The sequence below is a fragment of the Pan paniscus genome, chromosome 6, assembly GCF_029289425.2.
Source record: "Pan paniscus chromosome 6, NHGRI_mPanPan1-v2.0_pri, whole genome shotgun sequence".
Taxonomy (NCBI): Eukaryota; Metazoa; Chordata; class Mammalia; order Primates; family Hominidae; genus Pan; species Pan paniscus.
Genome location: NC_073255.2, coordinates 114098058 through 114125124, shown reverse-complemented (window position 1 = coordinate 114125124; position 27067 = coordinate 114098058). Strand labels below are relative to the sequence as shown.

General features: G+C 40.2%; 1 protein-coding gene across 2 annotated transcripts in view; it reads left to right on the top strand.

The window, feature by feature from the left end:
- The window catches only part of SLC25A13 (solute carrier family 25 member 13), a 201450-nt gene that overhangs the window by 33168 nt on the left and 141215 nt on the right, over nt 1–27067 (top strand). Inside the window, exon 3 of one of the 2 annotated variants that reach the window (XM_003809698.3) lies at nt 11713–11855. In XM_003809698.3, the coding sequence (XP_003809746.2) occupies nt 11713–11855 (143 nt within the window). Of the gene's footprint in view, nt 1–11712; nt 11856–27067 lie in introns of those variants that run through there. The other variant, XM_055114723.1, reaches the window with a different exon arrangement.

Genomic DNA, 27067 nt, shown 5'->3' with positions numbered 1-27067 from the left:
TGCTGAACAGCAAATGTTGCTGCCTGATCTTTCCTCTGGAAGCTTCATTTCAGAGGGGTACCCGGCCACGTGAGGTGTCAATCTGCCCCTACTGGGGGGTGCCTCCCAGTTAGGCTACTTGGGGGTCAGGGTCTCACTTGAGGCAGTCTGTCTGTTCTCAGATCTCAAACCCTGTGCTGGGAGAACCACTACTCTCTTCAAAGCTGTCAGACAGGGACATTTAAGTCTGCAGAGGTTTCTGCTGCCTTTTGTTCGGCTATGCTCTGCCCCCAGAGGTGGAGTCTACAGAGGACTCCTGGAGCTGTCATGGGCTCCACCCAGTTCAAGCTTCCATGCCGCTTTGTTTACTACTCAAGCCTCAGCAATGGTGGGCGCCCCTCCCCCAGCCTCACTGCTACCTTGCAGTTGGATCTCAGACTGCTGTGCTAGCAATGAGCGAGGCTCCATGGGCGTGGGACCCTCCGAGCCAGGCACGGGATATATTCTCCTGGTGTGCCGTTTGCTAAGACCGTTGGAAAAGTGCAGTATTAGGGTGGGAGTGACCCGATTTTCCAGGTGCCGTCTGTCACCCCTTCCCTTGGCTAGGAAAGGGAATTCCCTGACCCCTTGCGCTTCCTGGGTGAGGCAATGCCTCGCCCTGCTTCAGCTCACACTTGGTGGGCTGCACCCACTGTCCTGCCCCCACTGTCCAATGAGCCCCAGTGAGATGACCCTGGTGCCTCAGTTGGAAATGCAGAAATCACCTGTCTTCTGCATCGCTCACGCTGGGAGCTGTAGACTGGAGCTGTTCCTATTCGGCCATCTTGGAACCATCCACCAATTTTTGTATTTTTAGTAGAGACGGGTTTCCCCATGCTGGCCAGACTGGTCTTGAACTTCTGACCTCAAGTGATCTGCCTGCCTTGGCCTCCTAAAGTGCTGGGATTGCAGGCACAAGCCACCGTGTCTGGCCACAATACAGTATACAGTTTCTAAGTTGGAAAAGGATTCTGGAGGATGAAAGTCCAGAAAACAGAAAAGCATTTGTTCCTTACCTAAGCTGATCTCTATGGTTGTGCATGTTGGGACCACCATGGTTGGAATGAGGTCTGTATGAGAGAACCAGAGAAGGTCTTCGTATGTGCGTTTAAGGTGTGTTGATATTGTAAAACTCCAGTGACAGAAATCTGAAAGATCACTTGCAGAAAAGTAACTAAGTGGGCTGCCAAAGATCCTATCAAAATGGAAAGTAGCTCATTAGCTTAAGCTGGTAAAGAAGTCATCGTTCTTTGAACCGAGGACCTATCTGTTACTTCTGTTTTCTAAACAAGCAAGAGTGGTGGGCATCCTTCTGACAGGAAGTGGCAACACCATAGAGGGTGTCTCAATACATGGTGCATCTTACAGTCTCACTGGTTGGTGTGATCCATTGATAAGACTCCACTTAAAGGCTGTGTCCACCTTTCGAGGAGGCCATATGGTCCCTGGAGAAGCTAGGCTGAGACCTTAGTTTGGAACGATGTATCTTTGTCAGCTGCTACATCCACTTTCAGCAGCCAGCAGGACTATACTGGGGGAGAGTCTAATTGATCAGGTAGACCTAGAGAGGGTGAGAATTCATGCAGAGTTCTGGAGAGACACCTGTAGTGTTTCTGTTTAAGTGCACTTGAAGGCCGAGGGTGGAATCTTTGGTATAGATGGGGAAGTACTCTCTTCCCTTGGGGTGGCTGGGACTATGTGACTTTTGAGTAACAGTTTGTGTGGCTTGGAGTCCTAAGAGATGATGTCAGGGGGACCATACCTGAAGAAAACAGCAGTCAGCAGTTTGTGGAAAGGATTGTGGATCTGGCAAAAGTTCTGGTGATCTCACCAGGCCTGGATAGTGTGGTACCAACCCAAATCTGCCTTGGCTGAGCATGCTAAGGATGTCAGGTTTACCATTTATCACAGATGGTATTGTGGTGAGGGGAAGAACGGGAAACACAGCAATGTGGGGACCGTGCCAGGCCGAGCTTCTTAGTTAATTATGGATCAGCAGTAAGCATTCTGTAAACCTGTCTACTTTGCTGATTTTCTGTGACTTTTTCCTGACTTGACTTTCTTCCTAGTAAAAATTCCATGTGAAATATCCCAGCCTTCTCTCTGCTAACCTGTGTAAAGAGAGGATTCTTCTTTAGCTTGGGAGGTGGAAGGGAGCTTCATTGCAGCCTTCACACCAGGTGTGATGGTAGCAGGAAAGTTGGCAGCTCTGTAGATCAGCGACAGCCAGTGGAACTGAGCCAGATAAGGAAAGAGGGCTCCTAGGGGATTAAAATGAGCCCAATTCTGCCCTTTTCATTTGTTTGAGAATTTAGAATCAGTTCCACTGTTTTTTTGAAGGTACCTAGATACAGTGTCATGGACTGGGTGTGTATCAATGCATACATCATGGCTCCTGTCCATTAATATCAGAGTGAGAACTGTGTATAAGTGTAAAAAACCCCAGAAGCCATGATATGATTGATAAGTAGTGTACAGGATTAATTAGCAGAAGATGGTGTGGTCTAATTATATCTTTCTATGGAGAGTCATTAAGTTATGGAGAGGTGGTAATGTTTGAATTACGCTCGAAGATGAGTAGGTAGAGAAGGGTTTGTTGGCAATGGAAGACCTTTTTAGGCAAAGAAAACAACACATACAAAGTAAAGAGCTGTCAGAGTGCCACAGGTGTGGAGGGAATGGCTAAACACTTGGGCTGGCTCGGGGCACAGGATCCTGGGTGGTGGTAGTCAGGACAGGACTTGTTATAAAACATGTGGGGCTAAGGCATACAACAGATTTTTTTTTTTTTTTTTGAGATGGAGTCTTACTCTGTCACCCTGGCTGGAATGCAGTGGTGTGATCTCGGCTCACTGCAAGCTCTGCCTCCCCAGGTTCATGCCATCCTCCTGCCTCAGCCTCCCAAGTAGCTGGGACTACAGGCGCCTGCCACCATGCCCGGGTAATTTTTTGCATTTTTAGTAGAGATGGGGTTTCACCGTGTTAGCCAGGATGGTCTCGATCTCCTGACCTCATGATCCTCCTGCCTTGGCCTCCCAAAGTGCTGGGATTACAGGCGTGAGCCACCGTGCCTGGCCAACGACAGATGTTTTCTTATGGAGGATGTTCTTGTGGCAAGTGTCAGGTAATGTTTCATCTAGATGTAGAAGTTAAAGTCTAGGAAGTCAGTTTTGTTTCTAGTCTTAAAGACATGCGTTTTTCTGTTTGCCTAGTACTTTTGGTGTTGCTTCCTGTTAGTTTAAACAGATGTGTATTGAGTGCCTGCCATTTAAATAAAACACCAGGAAACTCTGTGGTGAGTGGGAGTGCAAAAGATGTATAACAATGACCACATCTTAAAGGAGCTCAGATTTTATATAAGAGACCGGATGGATAAGCATGCAGGAGGTAACAAAGAATCTTAAAGTTGGCATACCCCAAGGGCCTGCATTGTGGTTAAAGCAAATGCTGTAGGAGGTGGAAGGAGGGAGCAGCCCCCATTGTGGGAGCTCAGGGACAAGTGGGAGAGGCGACAAGGAACACGTTTGAGGGAAGGCCTGGAGATGAGTCGAGGAGAAAACAACCTCTGCAGGTTGAAGGAGTATTGTTCATCCTTTAAGTGTTTATTTAAATACAACTCTGGCTCAAAGTATGCTGAGTATCACAGGGTGTGGGTGACAGGATTGGAAAAGTAATTGGGGGTTTGGAATTCCACTAAACAGTAGGAAGCATTCGAGGTTTTTTGACGAGGAGATGGGTGTGAGATTTGATTGGTGCAGCAAGGCCAGAAGTTAGGCAGCCTTAGGGTTGTGGCAGCAGGAGGAATGGAGAATGGCAAGATAGAGTCACTTTGAAAGAATATTTGATTAAGATGGCTGATTTTTTATAATGGATGAGAGAGAGCAGAGAGAAAATACAGCCTGAGTGCAGAGAGGTGCCAGTAATAAGAATAGAGAAAGTGAGAGGGAGCCAGTAGCTCGAGGGAGGAAAAAGAGATGATGCGTGCTATTGTATTAGTAACAGAGAAAGTGAGAGGGAGCCAGTAGCTCCAGGGAGGAAAAGAGATGATGCCTACTATTAGTAATAGAGAAAGTGAGAGGGAGCCAGTAGCTTTGGAGAGCAAAAGAGATGATGTGTACTATTGTATTAGACTGTTCTGTTCTCATGCTGCTAATAAAGGCATACCTGAGACTGGGTAATTTATCAGGCAAAGAGGTTTAATTGACTCACAGTTCCACATGGCTAGAGAGGCCTCACAATCATGGTGGAAGGCAAATGAGAAACAAATTCTCGTCTTATATGGTGACAGGCAAGAGAGCTTGTGCAGGGGAACTCCCATTTATAAAACCATTGGATCTTCTGAAACTTATGGGGAGACCGCACCCATGATTCAGTTATCTCCAGCTAGCCCCGCCCTGGACATGTGGGGATTATTACAATTCAAGGTGAGATTTGGGCGGGGACACAGCCAAACCATGTCAACTATTTAGAAGTATATAGTCTCAAGTAACTAAATCTCTGTAGCGAAAGATGGGAAAATTGGGGAAAAGGGCTGAATGAGAAACAGAAGACATATTACAGAGTAACATAGTGAATTACACTTGGATTTTTGTAATTGTTTTGTCAACAAAAGCATGATATCCACTTTTAAAATGTCTGTAGGCAAATTTTGAAAAACAGTTAATTCTTTTTCTGGAAACTTTTTATCACATCAATTTTATATGCATTGAAAATTTAAAAGGCAGATACATAAACAAAAGTAACTTTTGATCTTTGTGTAGGAAGATAGATATTTATATATTTATTTATCTCTCAGTCTATGTGTCTCTCTGTATGTATATAATTTTTTTTCCCCTTAGGAGAAAAAAATACTGTTTTCTATCTAGTTTTTTCCCTTACCTGCTATGTTACAAATACTTTTTCCTATAATTCAGTGTGCTTCTATATTTTTTTATTTTTGTAAATTATTTTGTTTCTTCCATGATGATTTAGAGGAACTACTTTTAAACCAGTACAAATATGTCATAAATAATATCTGGCCATCTTCTAACCAGTTGAGTAATTTCTTGCGCAGTAAGTTACCTCACATCTTTTGGTAAGCAATACGTTAAATTTGATTAGTAAAGACATTATACAATTAATTAGGACACAATTAAAATTTGCTTTAAATATTTCTTTGAGGGAGTGGACACCACATTTTTACAATCCAGAGGTCTTTTTTTTTTTTTTTTTTTTAAAACACCTATTTGCCATGAAGTCATAGGAAATAGTTTCCAGCAATGCAGGCTCCTTCCTGTGAGTTCTCACAAAGTGTGCTTCTCTGCATGGAGCAGGCTGACACCAGGTACACCTTCTTTTTCTGATCATTTTTCTTCATGCATTTCAGGAAGCTATCTCAGCTCTTAGAGTGCTTAATGTGCCCAGCACACACATTGATTCTCTTAGCAAGAGTCTTGCCCTTAACTTGTTGTTTACAACAGTGCCAACAGCATGCTGGGGGCATTGTAGACTCCTCTACTTTTGCCATGGTAACACTTGTAAAGCATTCCTTTTTGAACAGTACTCATTCCCTTAATGTCTACAATATCACCTTTCTTATAGATTTGCATATATGTGGCCAAAGGAACAACTCCATGTTTTCTAAAAGGCCTACAGAACATATATTGAGTGCCTCTCCTCTTTCCCTTTGTGTTCATCCCATTTTGGTGAATTACTGGAAGATGGTGGTTCCAGCTGAAAGGAACCCTACTACAATATTTTTAATACTGCATAATATTCCTACATATGGCTGTTTCTGTTTTGCCCTAACTTATTGAAGCACTATTTATTATTGAATATTTAGTTGTCTCCTGTGCTTTACTATCATGACAGCACTGTAATGATAGTATTGTACCTACATTTTTGCATACAGCTAGCATTATTTTCTTAGGATAAATTCCTAGAAGTGGCACCATTGGGTTAGAATGGGTTTAGAACATATTAAGGCGTGTGATTCCCCTTGGTAGACTGCCTCTCATGAAGGTTATTTCAATATTTATTTTGGGTGGGAACACGGAAGTGTTCATTTCCTACATTATATCAACTCAGATCATTATGAGTTTTTGTTGCAGCAGCAACAAAAAAGACTTTATGCCAATCTGTTAGTTGAAAAAGTGTATCTTATTTAAAATTTTCATTTTTAAATAAATAGAGCAATATGTTTATTGGCCATTTATGTTTCTTAAATATGTTTTTAACTTTATTGTGACAATTTTCAGACATACAGAAAATAGAATAGTAAACACCCACATAACCACCATCTGATTTAAAGTAATACTTGTCATGTTAGTTTATACATTTTTTTCTGATTTATGTTAATAAATATAACTTAGCTATCACTATAATTCACCCTAAATAATTTAGCATAGAGCTTCAAATAATAAAAACAATCTCCTACACAGTCATAATACCATTGTGCACCTAATAAAGTTAATGATAATTCCCTAATATAAAATACCCAATCCAGATGCAAATCCTTAAATTATATTTTGTTCCATCCCTATAACAGGGAATCAAAGTAAAGGATGGGCAGATGCAGTGACCTGTTGTGTGCACCTTCTCAGTGGTTGGAAAACAATGTAGGGGATTTGTCCTTCAGTCCCAGGATATGAGTGATTCATGACAAAATGGGTAGCTGGATGATTATGGTTCTACCCTGGCTCATTCACAGCTTACAAACCTTTATCAATTTACTGTGACTGATGGTGAGCAGGCCAGATAGGACCCCTGCCCTCGGGGTATGGGCATTTGTAGTGATAGGTTCCTTCTGGTTTCCTTTGCTGTCATCTTCACTGAGTATGGTGGTATTTCTTGGTGATGACAATAAGTATTATACAAGGTTGCATGAGGAATCCTAAAACTCTTCCCATTTTGCAGGTGTATGTTTAATCATAATAAAACTCCTGAAAATTGCAAGGGAGGAAGGCTTCAGCTCACTAGTGAAAAATATTCCCAAAGAAGGATTAATGACATTTTAAAGATGTGGTGGATATAAGGATATAGTCCGTTCCCCCTATAGGGACCCTCTGCTCACTGCTGCAGGGAGAGCAGAGCTGCATTTATCACTACCCTCATACATATTTTTATTATGGTCGGCCTCTATCCATCAATCCTAAGGAGCAACCTTTGACATGTTTACTTAAATCACAGAGCAGACTGCCCAGCCGTGGTGATGAGCTTGTTTTAAAAACTGGAGAAAACTATTTCTGTGCCCAGATTAACATGCTCTTATATTTAAGAAATGATTTCTTTATTGCATCTAAAAAAATGAAGCTGATAATATCTCTCAAAGACTTCTGAAATGTAAACTGTTGAAATATAAATTGAATGCATACATCACAAATGTACAGCCATGAATACTCAGAAAGTGAGTAGGCCCACGTAACGAGCATCCCAGAGGCCCTCTGATGCCCCTTCTGATCAGCACCCACCAAGGGTAACCAGTTGTCTGAATTCTGGTCACTGTATGTTAAAACTAACTGTATGTAAGTTTTGCCTGTTTATTTCACTTTGCGTGAATGGAATTATACGCTAGGTTTTCTTATGTTTCTTTTCTTTTACCCTTAGGATTCGTCTGTTGTCATATGTAGTTGGAGTTAGTTTATTCTTTTTTTTTTTTTTGAGATGGAGTTTTGCACTTGTTGCCCAGGCTGGAGTGCAATGGGGCGGTCTCAGCTCACTGCAACTTCTGCCTCCCGGGTTCAAGCAATTCTCCTGCCTCAGACTCTTGAGTAGCTGGGATTACAGGCCTGTGCCACCATGCCTGGGTAATTTTTGTATTTTTAGTACAGACGGGGTTTCACCATGTTGGCCAGGCTGGTCTCAAGCGCCTGACCTTAGGTGATCCACCTGCCTTGGCTTCCCAAAGTGCTGGGATTACAGATGTGAGATGCCGTGCCCAGCTGGAGTTAGTTTTTTCTTATTGCTGTGTTGTATTCCATTGTGTGAATTCACCACAAGCCATTAATGTATCCTACTATTGGTTGACATTTGTGTTATTTTTAGTTTTTTGGATACTACAAATAATGCCGCTGTGGGCATTTTCACATAGTTTTTGTGTATATGCACACTTCTGTTGGTGATATACTTCTGATTGAAATTGGTGGGCTTGTGGTTGTATGTTCAGCTATAGCAGATACTGCCCAGCATTTTTCTAAAATGGTTTACTCCTTTATTCTCATACCATCACTGTGTGAGAGTAACATTTGCTCCACATTTTTGCCATCACTTATTATTCTTTTTCGTTATCTTGGGGGTATGGCATGGTCTTGCATTGTAGGCTTTTTGTTTTATGTTTTGAGACAGGGTCTCACTTTGTTGCCCAGGCTGGAGTATAGTGATGCAAACATGGCTCACTGCAGCCTCAATCTTTTGTGCTCAAGCGATTCTCCTGCCTCAATCTCCCAAGTAGCTGGGACTACAGGTGCACGTTACCCTACCTGGTTAATTTTTTATTTTTTGTAGAGATGGAGTTCCGCCATCTTGCCCAGGCTGGTCTTGAACTCCTGGGCTCAAGCGATCTGCCCACCTTGGCTTCCCAAAGTGCTGGGATGACAGGCATGAGTCAGTGTGCCCTGCCTTGCATTGTTTTATTTTGCATTTCAGTGGAATTTTTTTAGGGAGCAGCAACTTGATAATGATTCTAAAGGTCATTTGTGGAAAATCAAGGAGTGATCATGGCCAAAAAAATTTCCAAGTGTAAAATAATTCAATGTGTTTTTTAAACCTTTCATTCTTTTAAAAAAATATTTATTTGAACATGTTTCACTATCTACCAGGTACTAGTCTGGGAATTTGAGGACACAGCAGTAAAAATGAGAGAAAAAAAATTCTGTCCTAACAGAACTTTCCCTCTAGTTATAGCATGTAATCTTGCAAGAGTAGACGAGACAGTTGAAAAGGATGGTCCTGAAACATCTCTGACTGCAGTGATGACAAGAGCTGTCATTCAGTCCCAGCATTCTCCCATGGAGTGTAGGTCAGCCTCAGAATACATGTTGGCCCTAGGAAACCTTTGCCAGTTCATCAGAACTGGTACTGCAGATGGAGCCATTTTGTCACGCCTTTCCCTGGTGACCATATGATAATTAAGTATGTGATAAACATGGCATCCTAAAGACCTGGAAGAGAGAATGATTTGCTTTGTGTTCGTGGGACAACCAAGAGATTAAGTGGAAAAATTAAAGTTGGGGGATTCTTACCTTAGATCACACACAAAGATAAAGTACTAATGTACTAAAACTTAAAGGTTAAAGATAAACCTACTTTAAAAAAACTCAGATAAACTCTCTGATATTTAGTCTTGAAATGAACAAAGACTGGTGATATGGCTTGGCTGTGTCCCCACCCAAATTTCACCTTAAATTGTAATAATCCCCACATTTAAAGGGTGGAGCCAGGTGGAGATCATTGAGTCATGGGGGTGGTTTCCCTCATACTGTTCTCGTAGTAGTGAATAAGTCTCACGAGATCTGATGGTTTTATAAATGGGAGTTCCCCTGCACAAGCTCTCTTGCCTACCGCCATGTTAAGATGTGACTTTGCTCCTCATTCGCCTTCCACCATGATTGTGAGGCCTCCCCAGCCATGTGGAACTGTGAGTCCATTAAACCTCTTTTTATTTATAAATTACCCAGTCGCAGGTATGTCTTTATTAGCAGTGTAAGAACAGACTAATACAGCTAGTGTCTAAGCTTAGAAAAGTAATGGAAGAAATTTCAAAGGAGAAAAAAATTCTACACACTCAATTATATAAAAATATCAAACTGGAAAAATATTTGCAACAAACATAATAGACCAAAGTGAGTAAAGGGCATGTTCACACACTGTTGGTGGGAGTGTAAATTGGTACAATCTTTTCCGGAGAGCAGTGTGATAATAAGTACCAAGAGCCCAAAAGTTCCTCTCCTTTGACTCAACAATTTCTCTTCTGGGAGCCTAGCCTTTGAAAATTGCCAGGAATTTGGACAAATGTTATATTCAAAGCTTACTACCTTAGCTTTATTTAAAAATACAAAAAACTGGAAATGTCTACTGGTAGGAGAAAAGTTAAATTGTATACTAAAATAAATTATTCACTATCAGGGGCAAACTTAGGTATAATTACTAAGTCATAAGATTGCTGTAATTAGCAGTGATATTTCCTTTATATTTTCATCTTGTTTTGGCTCAGTTAGGAAAATCAAAATATAATTCTTTACATGTCCAAAAAGCCAAATTAAATGCTAACTGAAGAATAGTAGGATCACTGGGGCATCTTTGAGCCTTTCCCTTGTAGTGTGCTAAAAAAAATGTTAACTGTAAGACAATACTATAGAACATTTATTTAATATAAAGTACTTATTGTGTATAGGGCATTGTGCTAAGTATATGACATGAGTATCTCATTTAAATATTTCTAGCATCGGTCTTATGAAGCTGTAATGTTATTCTATTCATTTTGTGAATGAGGAACCAGAGGTACCAAAAGCTTTAGTTACTTACCTGAGGCCATTCAAGTGGTAAGAGGCACAGTCCAGACCCGTGGGATGCCAAAGCTTATTACTACTGAGTATCTGAGCAAAGCCTTAGTCTGCATTGGAATTAAAATGTAGAAATAACAAGTGACTTTTAAAAACAGTTTTAATCAGGTTTAACTCAGATTAGAGAGAGAGGGGAGACACTGCCCTGGCACTTCACTGCGCACCCTCCATCACTATGGCTACCAGTGTGGTTCTTATCACCCAGCTAGGCTTGTTCTTGTAGATGCACTATCCTTGCCTCCTCAGTCCCCAAACCACTGCTTTGTCCCCAGGATCAAGAGGCCGTCTCCTGCTTCATAAGGACACCACATGATCCCATGTCGTTTCTCAGCATTTCTGCCCTTAGGGCTCCATGCAACAGAAATTAATGGGCTCTCTCTTATCCAGGCTGGAGTGTATCACATTAAAGGCCAGACCTAGGAGAACACTGTGAGGAAGCGTTGTTTGCCACCTAATTCTTACTGAGCATTTCTGCATGGTAATGCCTTAGAATGGAGAGAACAGTAACTAGAGCAGCATTTACTGCCTCCCTCCATAAGATTGCCCAAGATGACACGCACTTAGTAGTTTGCTGTCCAGCTTAGCTTGTTTGCCATCCTTTCTTGTATCACTGATGCTCTTAAAGCAGGAATGGGGCAAAGGAATTAGGTTGTTTGCCTCCATGACTTCGTAATTCCACTTTTTTTTTTTTTTAAAAAAAAGCTATGTGCCTTTGCTAAAAAACAAGACATAGTTTGTCTTTCCAAATTTCTGTAAACCAGGGTTTCTGAACCTGGACACTGCCCACACTTTGGGCTGGAGAACTGTCTGTTGCAGGGAGTCATCCTGTGTATTGTTGGATGTCTAGCAACATCCCTGGCCTCTACCTGCTGGAGCCAGCAGCACCCTTCCTCACATGTTATGACAATCTTAATTGCCATCAGATATTGCCAAGTGTCCCTGTGGGAAAACATTGCTCCCAGTTAAGTTTATAAACATAAAACTTGACTTGTTTTTTCTTTGAACTGTTGGGAGATAATGGTCATTATGAAGCGTACATGATCATATCTGATATTTTATCGTTTGGATATTTTCAACTTTTTCACATATCACTCTCATGATTATATACTGTTGAAAATCAAATATATAAAATACTGTTTTTCTTTTTTTTAAACAGTATGCAAGCATTGAGAAAAACGGTGAATTTTTCATGTCCCCCAATGACTTTGTCACTCGATACTTGAACATTTTTGGAGAAAGCCAGCCTAATCCAAAGACTGTGGAACTTTTAAGTGGAGTGGTGGATCAGACCAAAGATGGGTATGTTTATTTTTAATTATTTTATTTAATTCTTTTTGTTTGAAACAGCTTTCTTTTGCTCTAATGACCAGGAAGTCATTAAATGTATACCTTCCCATCTCTTAGGACCATGTTCTGTACTTACTACTATTATTATTACATTATTTGAGTAATAATGTTGTTCCTTCAATCATTGTTTCAAGTTGGGGATTCAATATGTATATATTTGACTCTTTTAAAGAATGCTTTATCGTTTCAGAGAACTATTATTGTCAACAAGGTGGTGATGTGCAGATGTATGAGAGTATTTATATGCTTTTGGTATTTTTCAAGGCAGCTGTAAAATTGTGAGTAAATGTACAACATAGCTCTATGAACGTTACTTTTCTATAATCTTTCTTTCTGATCAAATCGCCTTTAAAAATTCACAGGTGATTCCAAAGCCCCAAGAAAGGCACTCTGCAAAAGCTAGAGGAAAGAAACTGTACCATATAGAATTAAATAGGACACGTTGCAGAATGCCTTTGGATTCTTTTTTTCCCTACCAGTCTTCTCTGCTTCCATTTTGTTGGAACTTTTTCCCCCCTTCTTTTGAGGCAGGTTCTCACTCTGTTGCTCAGGCTGGAGTACAGTGGCATGATCTTGGCTCAGTGCAACTTCTGTCTCCCAGGTACAAGCTATCCTCTCACCTCAGCCTCCTGAGTAGCTGGTATCAAAGCCGTGCGCCACCATGCCCAGCTAATTTTTGTATTTTTTTGTAGAGACGGGATTTTGCCGTATTGCCCAGGCTGGTCTCAAACTCCTGGGCTCAAGCCATCCGCTTGCCTCTGCCTCCCAAAGTGTTGGGATTACAGGCGTAAGCCACTTCATCTGGCCTTCCGCTTACATTTTAAAAATGGGTTTTCCTTAAGCTGTATAAGATTGCAATGGCTTTTACCATTACACGAAGAATTTTGGACTCTGAACTCTTGCTAATCAAACACCAATGTCTGCTAATAGCCAAAGTATAATGTACAAGAACTAACCTTCTCTAGGTAAACTGTAAAGGACCTTGCCTTCTTCCTTCTCTAGGTAAACTGTAGGAGACTTTGCTTCTGTCCCTGCTGCTTGCCAGCACCCTTTTGACAGATTGCAGTTACCTATCACTCTGAGGTGGAGTTCTCTAGCTCTGAATTTTCTCTATTTATTGGAATCTTCATGTGTCTGATTTTCCCACATGCAGCAGTTTGAGATATAACCCATGTATAATGTCTTTATGCACTTCGAATACTCTCAGTTTTCACTAGCACTTTCCTTTTCTTATTTATGCACTTGTCACCCAATTTTTTTTTATTATACTTTAAGTTTTAGGGTACATGTGCACAATGTGCGGGTTAGTTACATATGTATACATGTGCCATGTTGGTGTGCTGCACCCATCAACTCGTCGTTTAACATTAGGTATATCTCCTAATGCTATCCCTCCCCCATCCCCCCACCCCACAACAAGCCCCAATGTGTGATGTTCCTCTTCCTGTGTCCATGTGTTCTCATTGTTCAATTCCCATCTATGAGTGAGAACATGCGGTGTTTGGTTTTTTTGTCCTTGTGATAGTTTGCTGAGAATGATGGTTTCCAGCTTCATCCATGTCCCTGCAAAGGACATGAATTCATCATTTTTTATGGCTGCATAGTATTCCATGGTGTGTATGTGCCACATTTTCTTAATCCAGTCTATCATTGATGGACATTTGGGTTGATTCCAAGTCTTTGCTATTGTGAATAGTGCCGCAATAAACATGTGTGCATGTGTCTTTATAGCAGCATGATTTATAATCCTTTGGGTACATACCCAGTAATGGGATTGCTGGGTCAAATGGTATTTCTAGTTCAAGATCCCTGAGGAATTGCCACACTGACTTCCACAATGGTTGAACTAGTTTACAGTCCCACCAACAGTGTAAAAGTGTTCCTATTTCTCCACATCCTCTCCAGCACCTGTTGTTTCCTGACTTTTTAGTGATCGCCATTCTAACTGAACTACAAACCACTGCTCAATGAAATAAAAGAGGATACAAACAAATGGAAGAACATTCCATGCTCATGGGTAGGAAGAATCAATATCGTGAAAATGGCCATACAAGGTAATATATAGATTCAATGCCATCCCCATCAAGCTACCAATGACTTTCTTCACAGAATTGGAAAAAACTACTTTAAAGTTCATATGGAACCAAAAAAGAGCCCGCATTGCCAAGTCAATCCTAAACCAAAAGAACAAAGCTGGAGGCATCATGCTACCTGACTTCAAACTATACTACAAGGCTACAGTAACCAAAACAGCATGGTACTGGTATCAAAACAGAGATATAGACCAATGGAACAGAACAGAGCCCCCAGAAATAATGCTGCATATCTACAAACATCTGATCTTTGACAAACCTAACTAAAACAATAAATGGCGAAAGGATTCCCTATTTAGTAAATGGTGCTGGGATAACTGGCTAGCCATATGTAGAAAGCTGAAACTGGATCCCTTCCTTACACCTTATACAAAAATTAATTCAAGATGGATTAAAGACTTAAATGTTAGACCTAAAACCATAAAAACCCTAGAAGACCTAGGCAATACCATTCAGGACATAGGCATGTGCAAGGACTTCATGTCTAAAACACCAAAAGCAATGGCAACAAAAGCCAAAATTGACAAATGGGATCTAATTAAACTAAGGAGCTTCTGCACAGCAAAAGAAACTACCATCACAGTGAACAGGCAACCTACAGAATGGGAGAAAATTTTTTCAATCTACTCATCTGACAAAGGGCTAATATCCAGAATCTACAATGAACTCAAACAAATCTACAAGAAAAAAACAAACAGCGCCATCAACAAGTGGGCAAAGGATATGAACAGACACTTCTCAAAAGAAGACATTTATGTAGCCAAAAGACACATGAAAAAATGCTCATCATCACTGGCCATCAGAGAAATGCAAATCATAACCATAATGAGATACCTTTTTTTTTTTTAATGGAAAGAACCTCCTGTAAAATGAAGGCCTTGATGACTGGGAGGGAGCAGGCAGGGAATTAGGTGATCTACTTGTTGCAGTATTCTGGAGGATTGTTGGATTATGCGTTCTCTCTCTGTTCCAGCGGCAGAAGGTTTCCTTTTTAACCTTCTTACCTTTGTTTTCTACCCTAACCCCAAGGGGGATTCTTTGCTTGGTAGGAAAATGTAATGTATGAGCAGGGTGGCGCAGGAAAAGGCTGGGCTATATTTCACACTAGTTCATTTAAGCTGAAACTATGCAAAACATAGACTTATGCCAGCAAGCATTTTTCTGTGGAAAATCTAGTTGTTTTTTCACCTCCTAGAATGGCTCATGTTTCAGAGGAAGTGTGACCAAGTTCACATGCAACATGGATTATCTGCCTTAATATTTGAGATCAGTTTTTTGTAATTTGGAAAAATTTTAAACTACAGAAAAAAAAATCTGAGTCACAAAAAAGTTGAGAGAAGAATATGGTGAGCATACAATCTATACCCTTCACCTAGATTGACTTTTTATTAAAATTTTTACCATCTTTGTGCTGTCTTTGTACACACACATTTTCTACACACAAACACGTACACACATAATTTCTTTTTATGGTTGGAACACTTAAGTGTAAATTGTACACATCACAATATTTCAGCATTTATCTTCTGAGACTAAGAACATTCTCCTACATAACCCCCCATGCTATTATTGCACTTAGGAAAATTAATGATCATGTCAAGTATCAGCTAATGTCTATTCCATATTTAAATATACTAGAACTTTCAAGTATATTTGCAGATCTGGTGTCTTCACCTCCCTTCCCAACCTCAAATGGCTCTTTGCCTATTCTTGTTTCTTTCTTTTTTTGTTTTTTTTGATTGAAGATTATACTGCAGTTAGTTATGTCTCTTTTACTCTAAAACAAAACAGAAATATTATATTGTTTTTCGTGATATTGACTTTTGAAATCCAGGTGAGTTATTTGGTTGAAGGTCCTGCATTCTGGACTTGTCTGATTGTTTCCTCATTGTCTGATTCAATTCAGGATAAATTCTGGGGTATAGGTTAGGAGCTATTCTATACTACCCATTGTATCTCCTCAGGAGGGATCGTGTCCAGGTGTTGGTGATGCTGTTTGATAAGTTGGTGAAGCTGGCATCCACCTGATATTTCCATTGTAAAGGCTACATTTTGTTGTTATATGAGTAGATAATTTGTGGGATGATATGTCAAGATCACATGGATATTTTCTCCAGCAACCTTTCACCTGATGGTTTTAGCATCCATGATGATTCTTTGCTGAACCGGTTATTCTATTGATGTTTAAAAGGTGGCGATTTTTCTAATCCTATAATTTCTCCTGTATATATTGTCCAACATTCCTTGGTAAACAGAAACTTTCTTTCCTCTTCCCCCTTTTCTTTGTCTTTTAATCTTTTTTATCAACATAAATTACTGGATTTGCATACTTTAATTCTGTATTATACTCCATTACCAGTATGCCCTTACAGGCAAAGTGTCTCATAACTGGTCAGTGGGAGGGCTGGGCCTCAAGCTGGCTTCTCATTCTCAGCTTTCAGATGCTCCTTGCTTTTGGCAAATTAGTTGTTCCAGGCTCACCTTGGACCGTTCCTGCCTTTGGCCTGGAAATCACTTTTCCCCCCAACAAGAAGCTCTGATTCCTTCTATTTAGGAATGGTGCTTAGGAACAAAGCTCTGGGCACTGGCTTATTGTTACCAGGGTGTTACTGCTTCTCTGACTTTTCAGTGAAAAGAGCTGGGAAATATATAAACTTTAAAAAATTGAAAGTTCATAGTAACATCTCCTTTTAAATTTAACATTACAGGATTTTTCTTTGTTTTTTAAATTTTGTGTCTCTCTCTGCGAAAATTTTGGTTGCTACATACATTAATATGTTTATGGGCCTTTATTTGATAGAATTGGAAGACCTCTGAAGGTATAAGAAAGAGCAAAAATGTTTAAAAAATAAAAGAATAAATAGGCTGAGCGTGGTGGCTTACGCCTGTAATCCCAGCACTTTGGGATGCCGAGGCAGGCGGATCACCTGAGATCAGGAGTTCGAGACCAGCCTGGCCAACATGGTGAAACCCCATCTCTACTAAAAATACAAAAAAATTAGCCAGGCATGGTGGCCGTAACCTGTAATCCTAGCTACTCGGGAGGCTGAGGCAAGAGAATCGCTTGAACCCAGGAGCTGGAGGCTGCAGTGAGCCAAGATCAAACCATTGCACTCCAGCTTGGGTGACAGAGCAAGACTCTGTCTCAAAAATAAAATAAAATAAAATAAAATAAATAAAATAATAAAATAAATTGGAATACCTTCTGATGTGCTTTGTGTTCTATTTTATCCCCCTTCCCATTAATAGACATGCTTTTTCTTTTTTTTAAACATATAATATCCAAAAATACAGCCTTACATTTATCAGATAACAACAATGTGTAATATATATTTTACATATATAGTATAACATAATGTGTGTATTTTCTCAAAAGCTTGTGACAGATTTGAAAGGCCGACTTTGTTTTCTTGGTTTTATCGATGAGATAACTGAAGTTCTTGGTATTTAAGCAGTTTGTAGCTAAAAGGTGCTCAGGCCTGTCAGGTTTTAAATTCCTTGGCCTTTTCAGTGTTCTGAGCTGCCTCTTCTCATAATCTCACAGTCCTCTTTTGACATTTTCTTTTAGATTTTGTATTATCTTAAATCTCAGTGTTTTACTGTGACACAGAAAATGTTAGATGGCCTTAATCCTTTGCCCTATAACGAACCTTTTAGTTGCAAAAACTGTGAACATCTCAGTTATTTTTTTCCTTTCATTTCTAGTTGGCGTGTAGTAATTGTACATATTAGATACAGAGTGTTAGTTCAGTACATGTATATAATGTGTAATAATCAAATGAGGGTTTTATATCAATTTGTTGACTAAATTTAGTTAAGTGTACTAAGAAGCATTTTTACGAAAGCCCAGGAATAGAAGCTGTATTTTGAATTCTGTTACTCACCTTAACAGGCTGAATAATGGCCACCCAAAGAGATCTATTCCTAATCCCTGGAATTTGTAAATGTTACCTTATTTGGAAAAAGGGTCTTTGCAGATGTGATTAAATCAAGACTTTTGAGATGAAGATATTACTCTGGATTGTTTAGGTGGGCTCTAAATTCCATCACAAATGTCATTAGAAGATAGAGGCAAAGGGAGAGTTGACACAGAAACGGGGAAGAGGAAGAGACGGGGTGACCACAGAAGTAGAGATTGGAGCGTTGCAGCCATAAACCGAGGAATGCCTGGAGTCACCAGATGCTGGAAGAGGCAAGAGGGGATTTTCCGCAAGAGCCTTTGGAGAGTCTGTGGCCGTACTGAACTCTTGATTTAGGGCTTCTCATCCCTAGAACTGTGATAGCATAAATTTTGTTGTGTTATTATGGGAATTTGTTTTATTTATTTATTTATACTTATATTTTATTTTATTTTTAGACAAAGGGTCTTGCTCTGTTGCCCAGGCTGATCTCAAATTCCTAGGCTCAGGCTATCCTCCTGCTTTAGCTTCTGGAGTAGCAGGGATTACAGGCATGTGCCACTGAAATCAGGTATTTATATTTTCTCTCTTTTTTTTTTTTTGGAGATGGAGTCTTGCTCTGTTGCCCAGGCTGGAGTGCAGTGGCACGATCTCAGATCATTGCAACCTCTGCCTCCTAGTTCAAGTGATTCTCCTGCCTCAGCCTCCTGAGTAGCTGGGATTACAGGGGTCCGCCACCGTGCCCCACTAATTTTTGTATTTTTAGTAGAGACAGTGTTTTACCATGTTAGCCAGGCTGGTCTCGAACTTCTGATCTCAAGCAGCCCACCTGCCTTGGCCTCCCAAAGTGCTGGGATTATAGGTGTGAGCCACCGCACTCAGCCCCAGCTATTTATATTTTCTAATTGACAAAAGTTGAATATATTTATGATATGCAACATGATGTTTTGAAATATGTATACATTGTAGAATGGCTAAAGCAAGCTAATTAGCATGTCCATTACCTGATATACTTATTTCTTTTTGTATTGAGAACACTTAAAATCTACTCTTAGCAATTTTCAAGTATACAATATATGATTATTAAGTATAGTCAATATGTTGTACAATAGGTCTCTTGAGCTTACTCCTCTAACTAAAATTTTATATTGTTGGACCAACATCACCCCAGGGCCTTTCCCCATACTGTCCCCTTCCCCCAAGGGGGGCCCTGGCAACCACCAGTCTGCTCTCTGTTTCTATGAGTTTGACTTTTTTAGATTCCATGTGTAAGTGAGATCATGTAGTATTTTTCTTTCTGTGCCTGGCTTATTTCACTTAACATATTGTCCTTCAGGTTCATCCATATTGTCACAAGTGAGAGGATCGCCTTTTTAAAGGCTTAATAGTATTCCATTGTGTGCATGTATCACATTTTCTTCATCCATTCATCTGTTATGGGCACTTGAGTTGATTGCATATCTTGGCTATTGTGAATAATGCTGCAGTGAACCTGTAAGTGCAGATGCCTCTTCAGTGTACCAGTTTTATTTTCCTGTTGTAATTTGTCACAGCAGCCCCAGGAAATGAATACACTCATGTAGCTGTTTTTTCCGGGACGTTAGAAAGCTTATAGTTGTGAAGAATTTTCTTTGCCAAGGGCCAGCCTGATCCGGAAAAAAGCCTTTTTCTAGTGGTAGTTTTGGCTTGATCCAGACATTTTCCAGTCAGAGACCCCTGTTGTCAACTGTCTCTGTGAGGGCATGGCTGCTTCCTGAAGACTTCACCTATGTGTGGGCTGGGATGGAACTCTGGGCAGGGAATTTAAATGCCTGTGCACTTACGGCCTTAACACCTCCAGCTTGCTGAGAGAGGGATCCTGTTTTCTGTAGCACTCTTGTTTCTAGCGGAATGATGCATGAGTGCCTTGGGTACCTTGGTCAGCCTTCCATGTTGGAGCTTCTCTCTGAACACTCTCCAGTTATTCAGCAGCTCTTTGGGAACCTCATCTCTGTGCTTAGCACAGTTGTGTATATTGAGGATAACATGGTGAATGGAAAAAAAAACACAGTGCTTGTTGCCCTCTTGGAGCTTCTAATTTAATGGAGCAGACAGGTATTCATCAGGGAGCCTGAAATAAATGTGAATTGATGTAGTGATACTGCTATGAAAGAGAGAGATGGTGTGAGTAACACCAAATAAGGGCTTCATTTGGACTGGGAAATTGGGAAGACTTTCCATGAGTGACATCTGAGTTGCAGGAGTTGGAGGTGGGAGTACAGAGGACAGAGAGTTGCAGGCAGAGGGAATAGCAGTTGTAAAGGTCCTGTGTTTTGAAATGCAGAGGCTGGCTTGCCTGGAGCATGGAAGTGCAGGGCATGGTGGTGGGAGAGGTGGGCTGTGCCCAGACTGTGTAGGGACTTGTACCTCATATTAAGGATTGGGGTTCTTTATCTTGAGAGTGCTGGAGAGCCATCAAAGGCTAATTTGAATGAGGGGATTGGCATGATATGCCTGTGTAACAGCATACTTGCTGTTAATACTCTTTGTTGTGTTTAGACCTCCCTGCATTCCACCGTTTTAATCTACTTAATGATGGATTTAATCAATTTATGAAGTTCCGTAAGGGAGATGAGAGGAGACTTTGAGTGTCTAGGGCTGGAAGCCTTTTGTTTTTGGTGGGCCTTAATGAGTGAAGAGGGCTTGTCCCAGCATTTGAGGAGGAGGTGGGACTCTAAGGACTTCTCAGGGCCTAGACCTTACTGTACCACGTAACTGAACTGTACCTTTTAGATTTGGTTGTGATTATTATTTTTTCATTCAAAATGAGAATAAAGCTTTGTATATCTTCTAAGTATAATTTTTATACATTGTTCATACAACTTACCTGTTAAGAGCAAGGTGAAAATTCTTCCTTTGATCTTTGCACACGTTCTATTTGTTGTTGTTACTGACTGTTATCTCGTTAAAGGGAGTCAAGGCTAAAGAACTGTCTTCACTTGTGACTGACCTTCTCACCTGGGAAGACCACATGGGACTAGAATAAGCTGGAGGTGTTGAGTGCCTGACTTACTGAGGGTTACGGGTACCAAGCACTGTCTGTGAGGTGGGCACCGGGTGGCTCAGGGATCCAGTTGGCTTGCTAGGGTCACAAAGGAATTTACCACACATATGTCTTTCATCTCCAGTGTGGAACCTCTTTGCACTCCATGTGCAAACAGAAGTTGGCACTTCTTTTGGAAAAGGGAATGTTAGATATCTCAGTTTGCTAGTGATGAGGCTGACAGATTCACCATACCACCTTGTCAGCCCCCTGCCGCTTTGTTGTACCAAAATGACAGCAATATAATCAAACCCTTAATTTTTTTTTTTTTTTTTTTTTGAGACAGAGTCTCAGGCTGGAGCGCAGTGGGATGATCTCAGCTCACTGCAACCTCCCTTCCTGGGCTCAAGCAATTCTCCTGCTTCAGCCTCCCCAGTAGCTGCGATTATAGGCATGCACCACCACACCCGGCTAATTTTTGTATTTTTAGTAAAGACGGGGTCTCCGCATGTTGGCCAGGCTTGTCTGGAATTCCTGACCTCAAGTGATCCACCTGCCTCAGCCCTCCCAAAGTGCTGGAATTACAGGCGTGAGCCACTATGCCCGGCCTCAGATAATTCCTTTCTGTTCAGAGTAAAGAGATTGAGTCCTGGGACAGTTCCTGTTTTGATGCATGAAGAATAAAGGCATCAAAGAAGAAAAGATGAAAAAGAAATCTAAAGTTTAGAAATGTGTGGCCTATATAAATAAAGCATGTTCTCTGCCTTTCCTATGTTTGCTATTCTTTTTCTGAGGAAAGAATATATGGCCTTTTAAAGATTTCACAAGGTGAAGGAGGATATAATAATGTTGATGATAAAATCATTTTTATATACCTGTTTTCATTTTGTGAGGCTGTCGTGATGAAATCCAGGCCTTGGCCACATGCTGGGAGTTAATGAGGTTTACAATTGGCAATACTTAAAGAATATTAGGGTAATATATTTAAACATCAGCAGTTCACAGCCTGAAGTGCTCATCATCTGTCAAGTTATAATACGGAATCAATAAGGGGAGGTCTTTCAATTTGCTAATGAGGAAAGTTTTCTATACTATTAGGGTAGACATAGATTTCAGATAAACATCTAAAATTCATAAACTATAGAATTTGGTGAAAGCATCTCTTTGATTAAAAAGAAACCTTGATAATAATCAATAGCAGTCACCTGAGAAGCTTAGATTTTCTTCTTAGTCATCAGACTCCCAAATTAATCTACCAAAACAAAAAGCCTCATTAACAGCTCTCATTGAATCAGTGTTATTTTTTCCTTTCTCTCAAGGTGTCTGATTAACCCCCTTTCTTTTTGCATTACTCACTTTGTGTTAATATTTGATGTCTGAAATCATGGGGCAGGGGAGGGGGTGTGCAATGTGGTGGCTAGACACTGTCTACAAGCAGTAAATTAAAAAGAATTTTTAGAAAGGTTTGTATTATGTTGCTGATGTATTAGAAAATCTCTAGGAATGTCAGGTGCCTGGGTTTTCTTTTTCTTTTTAATTTCAGAAAGGGTTGATTGCTGATTGGGTGCTGATTTTGCTTCTCATTCATATGTACAGATAGCGCTCCTCCTCCTCTTACCCAGCTCCTCTTGCTTACCAATCCAAGCCTTCTTTTGGAGAGTTTTATTGAAAAGGAAAGGTGAGAAATAAGGCCATAACTGGAGGGAAAAGGGAGGTTGAAGGAGGGTCTTTTCTAGGTGAATGCCAATGGGAAAGACTCACTTGAGAGTAGATAAGATTAACAATGTAGGAGAGAAAGGAAAGACATTCTGGAGCATTGTCTAGGAGGTTGGCCTCTTGTAAGAGCATGGAGAGTTCATCTAGAACACCTGACCTCAAAGTGTAGCCAGTGGACTCCTGGAAGTCCCTGAGAACTTTTCAGAAGTCCAGGAGGTCAAAACTATTTGCACAGTAGTAAAAGCATGATCTACCTTTGTCACCATGTTGATATTTGAGCTGATGTTTCTAAAAGCAATAGTGCGTAAAACTTCTGGTGTCTTAACAGCAAATAAGGTTTTGTCTGAACATTGATGTCCCTCCAAAATTCATGTTGAAACCTAACCTGCATGGTGATAGTGTGAAGAGGTAGAACTTTGGGGAGGTGATTAGGTCATGAGGGCTCTGCTCTCACAGATAGGATTAGTACCTTTGTGAAGGAGGCTTGAGGGAATCTGTTTGCCCCTTCTGCCATGTGAGGATGGAGCAAGAAGGCACCATCTATGAAGGAGAAAGCTTTTACCAGACACCAGACCTGCTGCTGCCTTGATCTTGGACTTCCCAACTCCCAGAACTGTGAGCAGTAAATTCTGTTACTTATAAATTACCAAGTACTAGGATATTTTGTTATAATAACCTGAACAGAATAAGACAGACACCAATCCAAACAGAGTAAGCAATCATTATTTTCTTCGTTACACATTCATCATCATCGTCATACTGATTCTGCTTCAGAATGTCCTTGAAGAAGCAGTCAAAATCATTGATTTTATTAAATCTTGCTCTTGATTACACAAGATTACATTTTAAAATTCTGAGTAATTAAATGGCAAGTATGCATAAAGAACTCTTTAATGTAGTATGGTGGTTGTCTGAGGAAAAGTACTTGAGCAGTTGTTTTGAATTGCTAGTTGAGCTAGTCTTCTACTAGGGGATACGGGATACCATTCTTATTTGAAAGAATGACTTATTTGAAAGATTTAAAATATTCATGTTTCATCTTCCTAATACTTAAAGACTTTCTGATGTCATTGGTGGTGATGTTAATGAATGTGGCTTTTAAATATAGTGTAATGAAGTTTCCTAACATTTGGATGATCTGCATAATATAGAGAAACAGTATTTTCCCAGTTGACCGGTGTGCATGGTGTTACAAAATTATGCATGGGTAACAGATAGTTTGAAAAGTGCTCATAGACCCATGAATTTTAAGGTAACAGAGAGGAGAAAAGTTCACTGATACAGTTTCAGATTGCACATTGCCACTAGTCTTTAAGAAACTTTACTTGTTGGGATTTGGTGTTGTATCAAAGAAGAACATCCCCAGTTATCTAAAAAGGCCATTAAAATACTTCTTTCTTTTCTAACTATGAATCTGTGTGAGGCTGAAATCCTTTCATATTCTTCAACCAAAACAACATATTACAGCAGATTGAATGCAGCTGTTTTCCATTAAAGTCAGACATTTAAGAGATTTGTAAAGATATAAAACTGCTTTTCTCACTAAATTTTCTGTTTTAGAAAATATAGTTCTTTGGCTGGGTGTGCTGGCTCATGCCTGTAATCCCAGCACTTTGGGAGGCTGAGGCGGGAGGATCGCTTGAGGCCAGGAGTTTGAGACCAGCCTGGCTAACATAGCGAGACCCTGTCTCTACAATTAAAAAAAAAAAGGTATAGTTCTTTTTCATACAAATATATTTATATTACCCTATAATAGAGTTACTTTTTAATGAAATAAATATTTTCTAAATTTCCCAATTTTAATTTCTAGTACGGTAAATATGATAGCTATAATCCACATAAATAAAAGCTCTGTGGGGACCTCAACAATTTATAACTGTGTTAAGAGGTCCTGAGACCTAAAATTTTTGAGAAATGCTGAGCTAGAAGAGAAGATAGAGACTAGAGTAGAGAGAGAGTGTAGATGTAGTGGTGAGATTTGGGGACAGGTTGTCTTTTGGTTTCTTTGATTTTTTTCCAGGAAATAGATGAGATGGAGGTGCAGGTTGAGGTATTGGCAGTTTGTGGAGAGAGATTCGTATACTACATAGTTATCTAGAAGTGGGAGGGTGAATGTGTGAGGAACAGCATGATGGCTGGGCAGGACCCACTTGAGTGCTTATCTGAGGATTAGTGGTCATGAAATTTAAAGTGAGACCAGTTAGTGTGGCTGTATGTTTTTCAGATAAGGCCAGTCGTTCAGGCCCAGGTAGTAAGGGTTGGATGTAGCTAGGGTTGAGGTCATGGCCACTGAATAATCCAGAGTAGGTGAGGTTCCAGGGAGGTAGGTGCAGGGGCGTGCAAGGGAGTAATTATGATGATAGACTATAGATTTAGTCTGGGCAAGGAGCAAAGAGAGGACATTGGGTAGGACGCAATGAGGAATGGTGAGAAGGTGACATGCTTAATGAATTGTGAGTTTCAGCATGGTTGAAGGTTGTTGATCAATTGGGATGTGTTTATGAGGGACTGAACAGGAAGACTAGAATATAGTGGCCATAAAGTGAGATGCATGAAATTGAGAAAAAGGAGTTTTTGGTAATGGCAAGTAAAGTCTAGAGTGTGACCATGGGAGTGAGTGGCTGAGGAAGGATGAAAGAAAGGCCATCGGAGGAGATGAGTTAATGTAATTGGAGGCCTTAGTGTTTGAAGGATCAGTATATTGAAGGATAAGTATGTTGAAAATATTGAGAACTAAGATAGAAGTTGAGAGAGTGTCATCGAGCCAAGAGCTAAAATACGGGGTGAGAGGGGAATCCAGGGTTATTAGATCACAGAAACAAGAGGTATGCTGAGTGGTATAGTCAGATGATGGGAATATTTGAATGGGTGGGGGTTAGGAAGGAGAATATGGGATCTACCCAACCTGCTTATAGGCCTGGTGCAACCTAGGACTGCAAGAGGAAAGCTCATCCCTACACTAAGAGGGGTCTACAGTGGAAGCATTGTCCTCAAGGGACAGCCAGGTATTGGTTAGAGCAAGAAAGTGAAGAGAGATTTTATGGAAGGATTGAGGAGGAGATTTTGGTCACTATACACTGAATTCTAGAGAACACAGTTGGAGGGTTTCTGGGAGGTGGTGACAGAATAGGCAAAGTCCAGGGCCTCTCGAGGATTAGACGTGAGTGGTAAAGGGTAACCTGGGTGTCTGGGACTGTTGGTCAAGGCTGACATTCACGGAATAAAGAGAAGAATGCAGTTAGTCCTGGTAGACTCCAGATTGTGCCTGCTGGTTGATAGGGATCTTTGCAGAGAGGCAAGGAAGCTTGGAGAGGGGCAACTTTTATTACTTAAAGAACTTTTAAAATAAAAATTTTTGTGAGCAGTAGCTCTGCTGTTTTTTTTTTTTTTTTCCTAGATTGTTGGACCAAAGGATGAAGGAAATGAATAGTTACTGAGCATATATAGGGTTCCATATCTGGTGCTAACAATTTCCACCTGTTTTCTTATTTAATCTTCATACAAGACCTTAAAATAAATATTTTCACTGCCCATATTACAAAGGGAGGTGGAGAATTAGAGAGGTTAAATAATTTGCTCAAAGTCATATAGCTAATGAGTGGTGGAACTAGCATTTCGACCCAGTTCTTTCTGGCTTGTGCTCAATCTGCTCTACCATGAAACTTTCTATGCATAGAGAAGAATATTTAAAATTGAGCTTTGCATGAGAACTTTGCTTATGTCTTTGCTTAGAAGTTCTGATGGCCTTTGCAAGATTCTTTGCCCTTGAGACTAGTCATTTAGCCCTCATATTTGGCCAACATAAGGTGAATATAAAACCTCCATGAGAGGCTCTTCATCACCCATACCCACACTTATGAAAAACTGGCCTTGCTTACCTCTTACTCTTTTTTTTTTAAACTGAGGAGTAGTTTTTGGAACACTTTTCCCTTTTTACTATTCTTATATTGAACCTTGAGTTACCATTGCATATCATATTCTCAGAATAAGAATAAGTATCGTTACTGGGCCAACTTAATACCAACAGTTCTTCCATATTCTTCCCAGCATATGATGCTGCTTAGTGAATGCTTGAAAGAGCAAATACTGTTCTTTCCTCTTTCTTTGTTTGGTGTTAGTGTAGAAAGATAAGCTGGATTAATTGTTTGGTTTGCTTGATCTAGACTATAGGTGTTTAAAACATAAATCTAAAATTTTAAAGGAAAGGAAATCAAATGTAAGCTCTGTTTCCTAGCTACTTGCGAATCTGCTTCTTTACCACTGTCAGAATTAGGGGTACAGGATGTGGAGTTGCTTAAATTAAAACAGTCTTGTACTGAGCTATGAGGAATTCATGAAGCAAAACTGCTATAGTTTGAATGTGTCCTGGAAGTTCATGTGTTGGAAACTTAGTCTATTGCAACGGTGTTGGGAAGTGGGGACCTTTAAGAGATG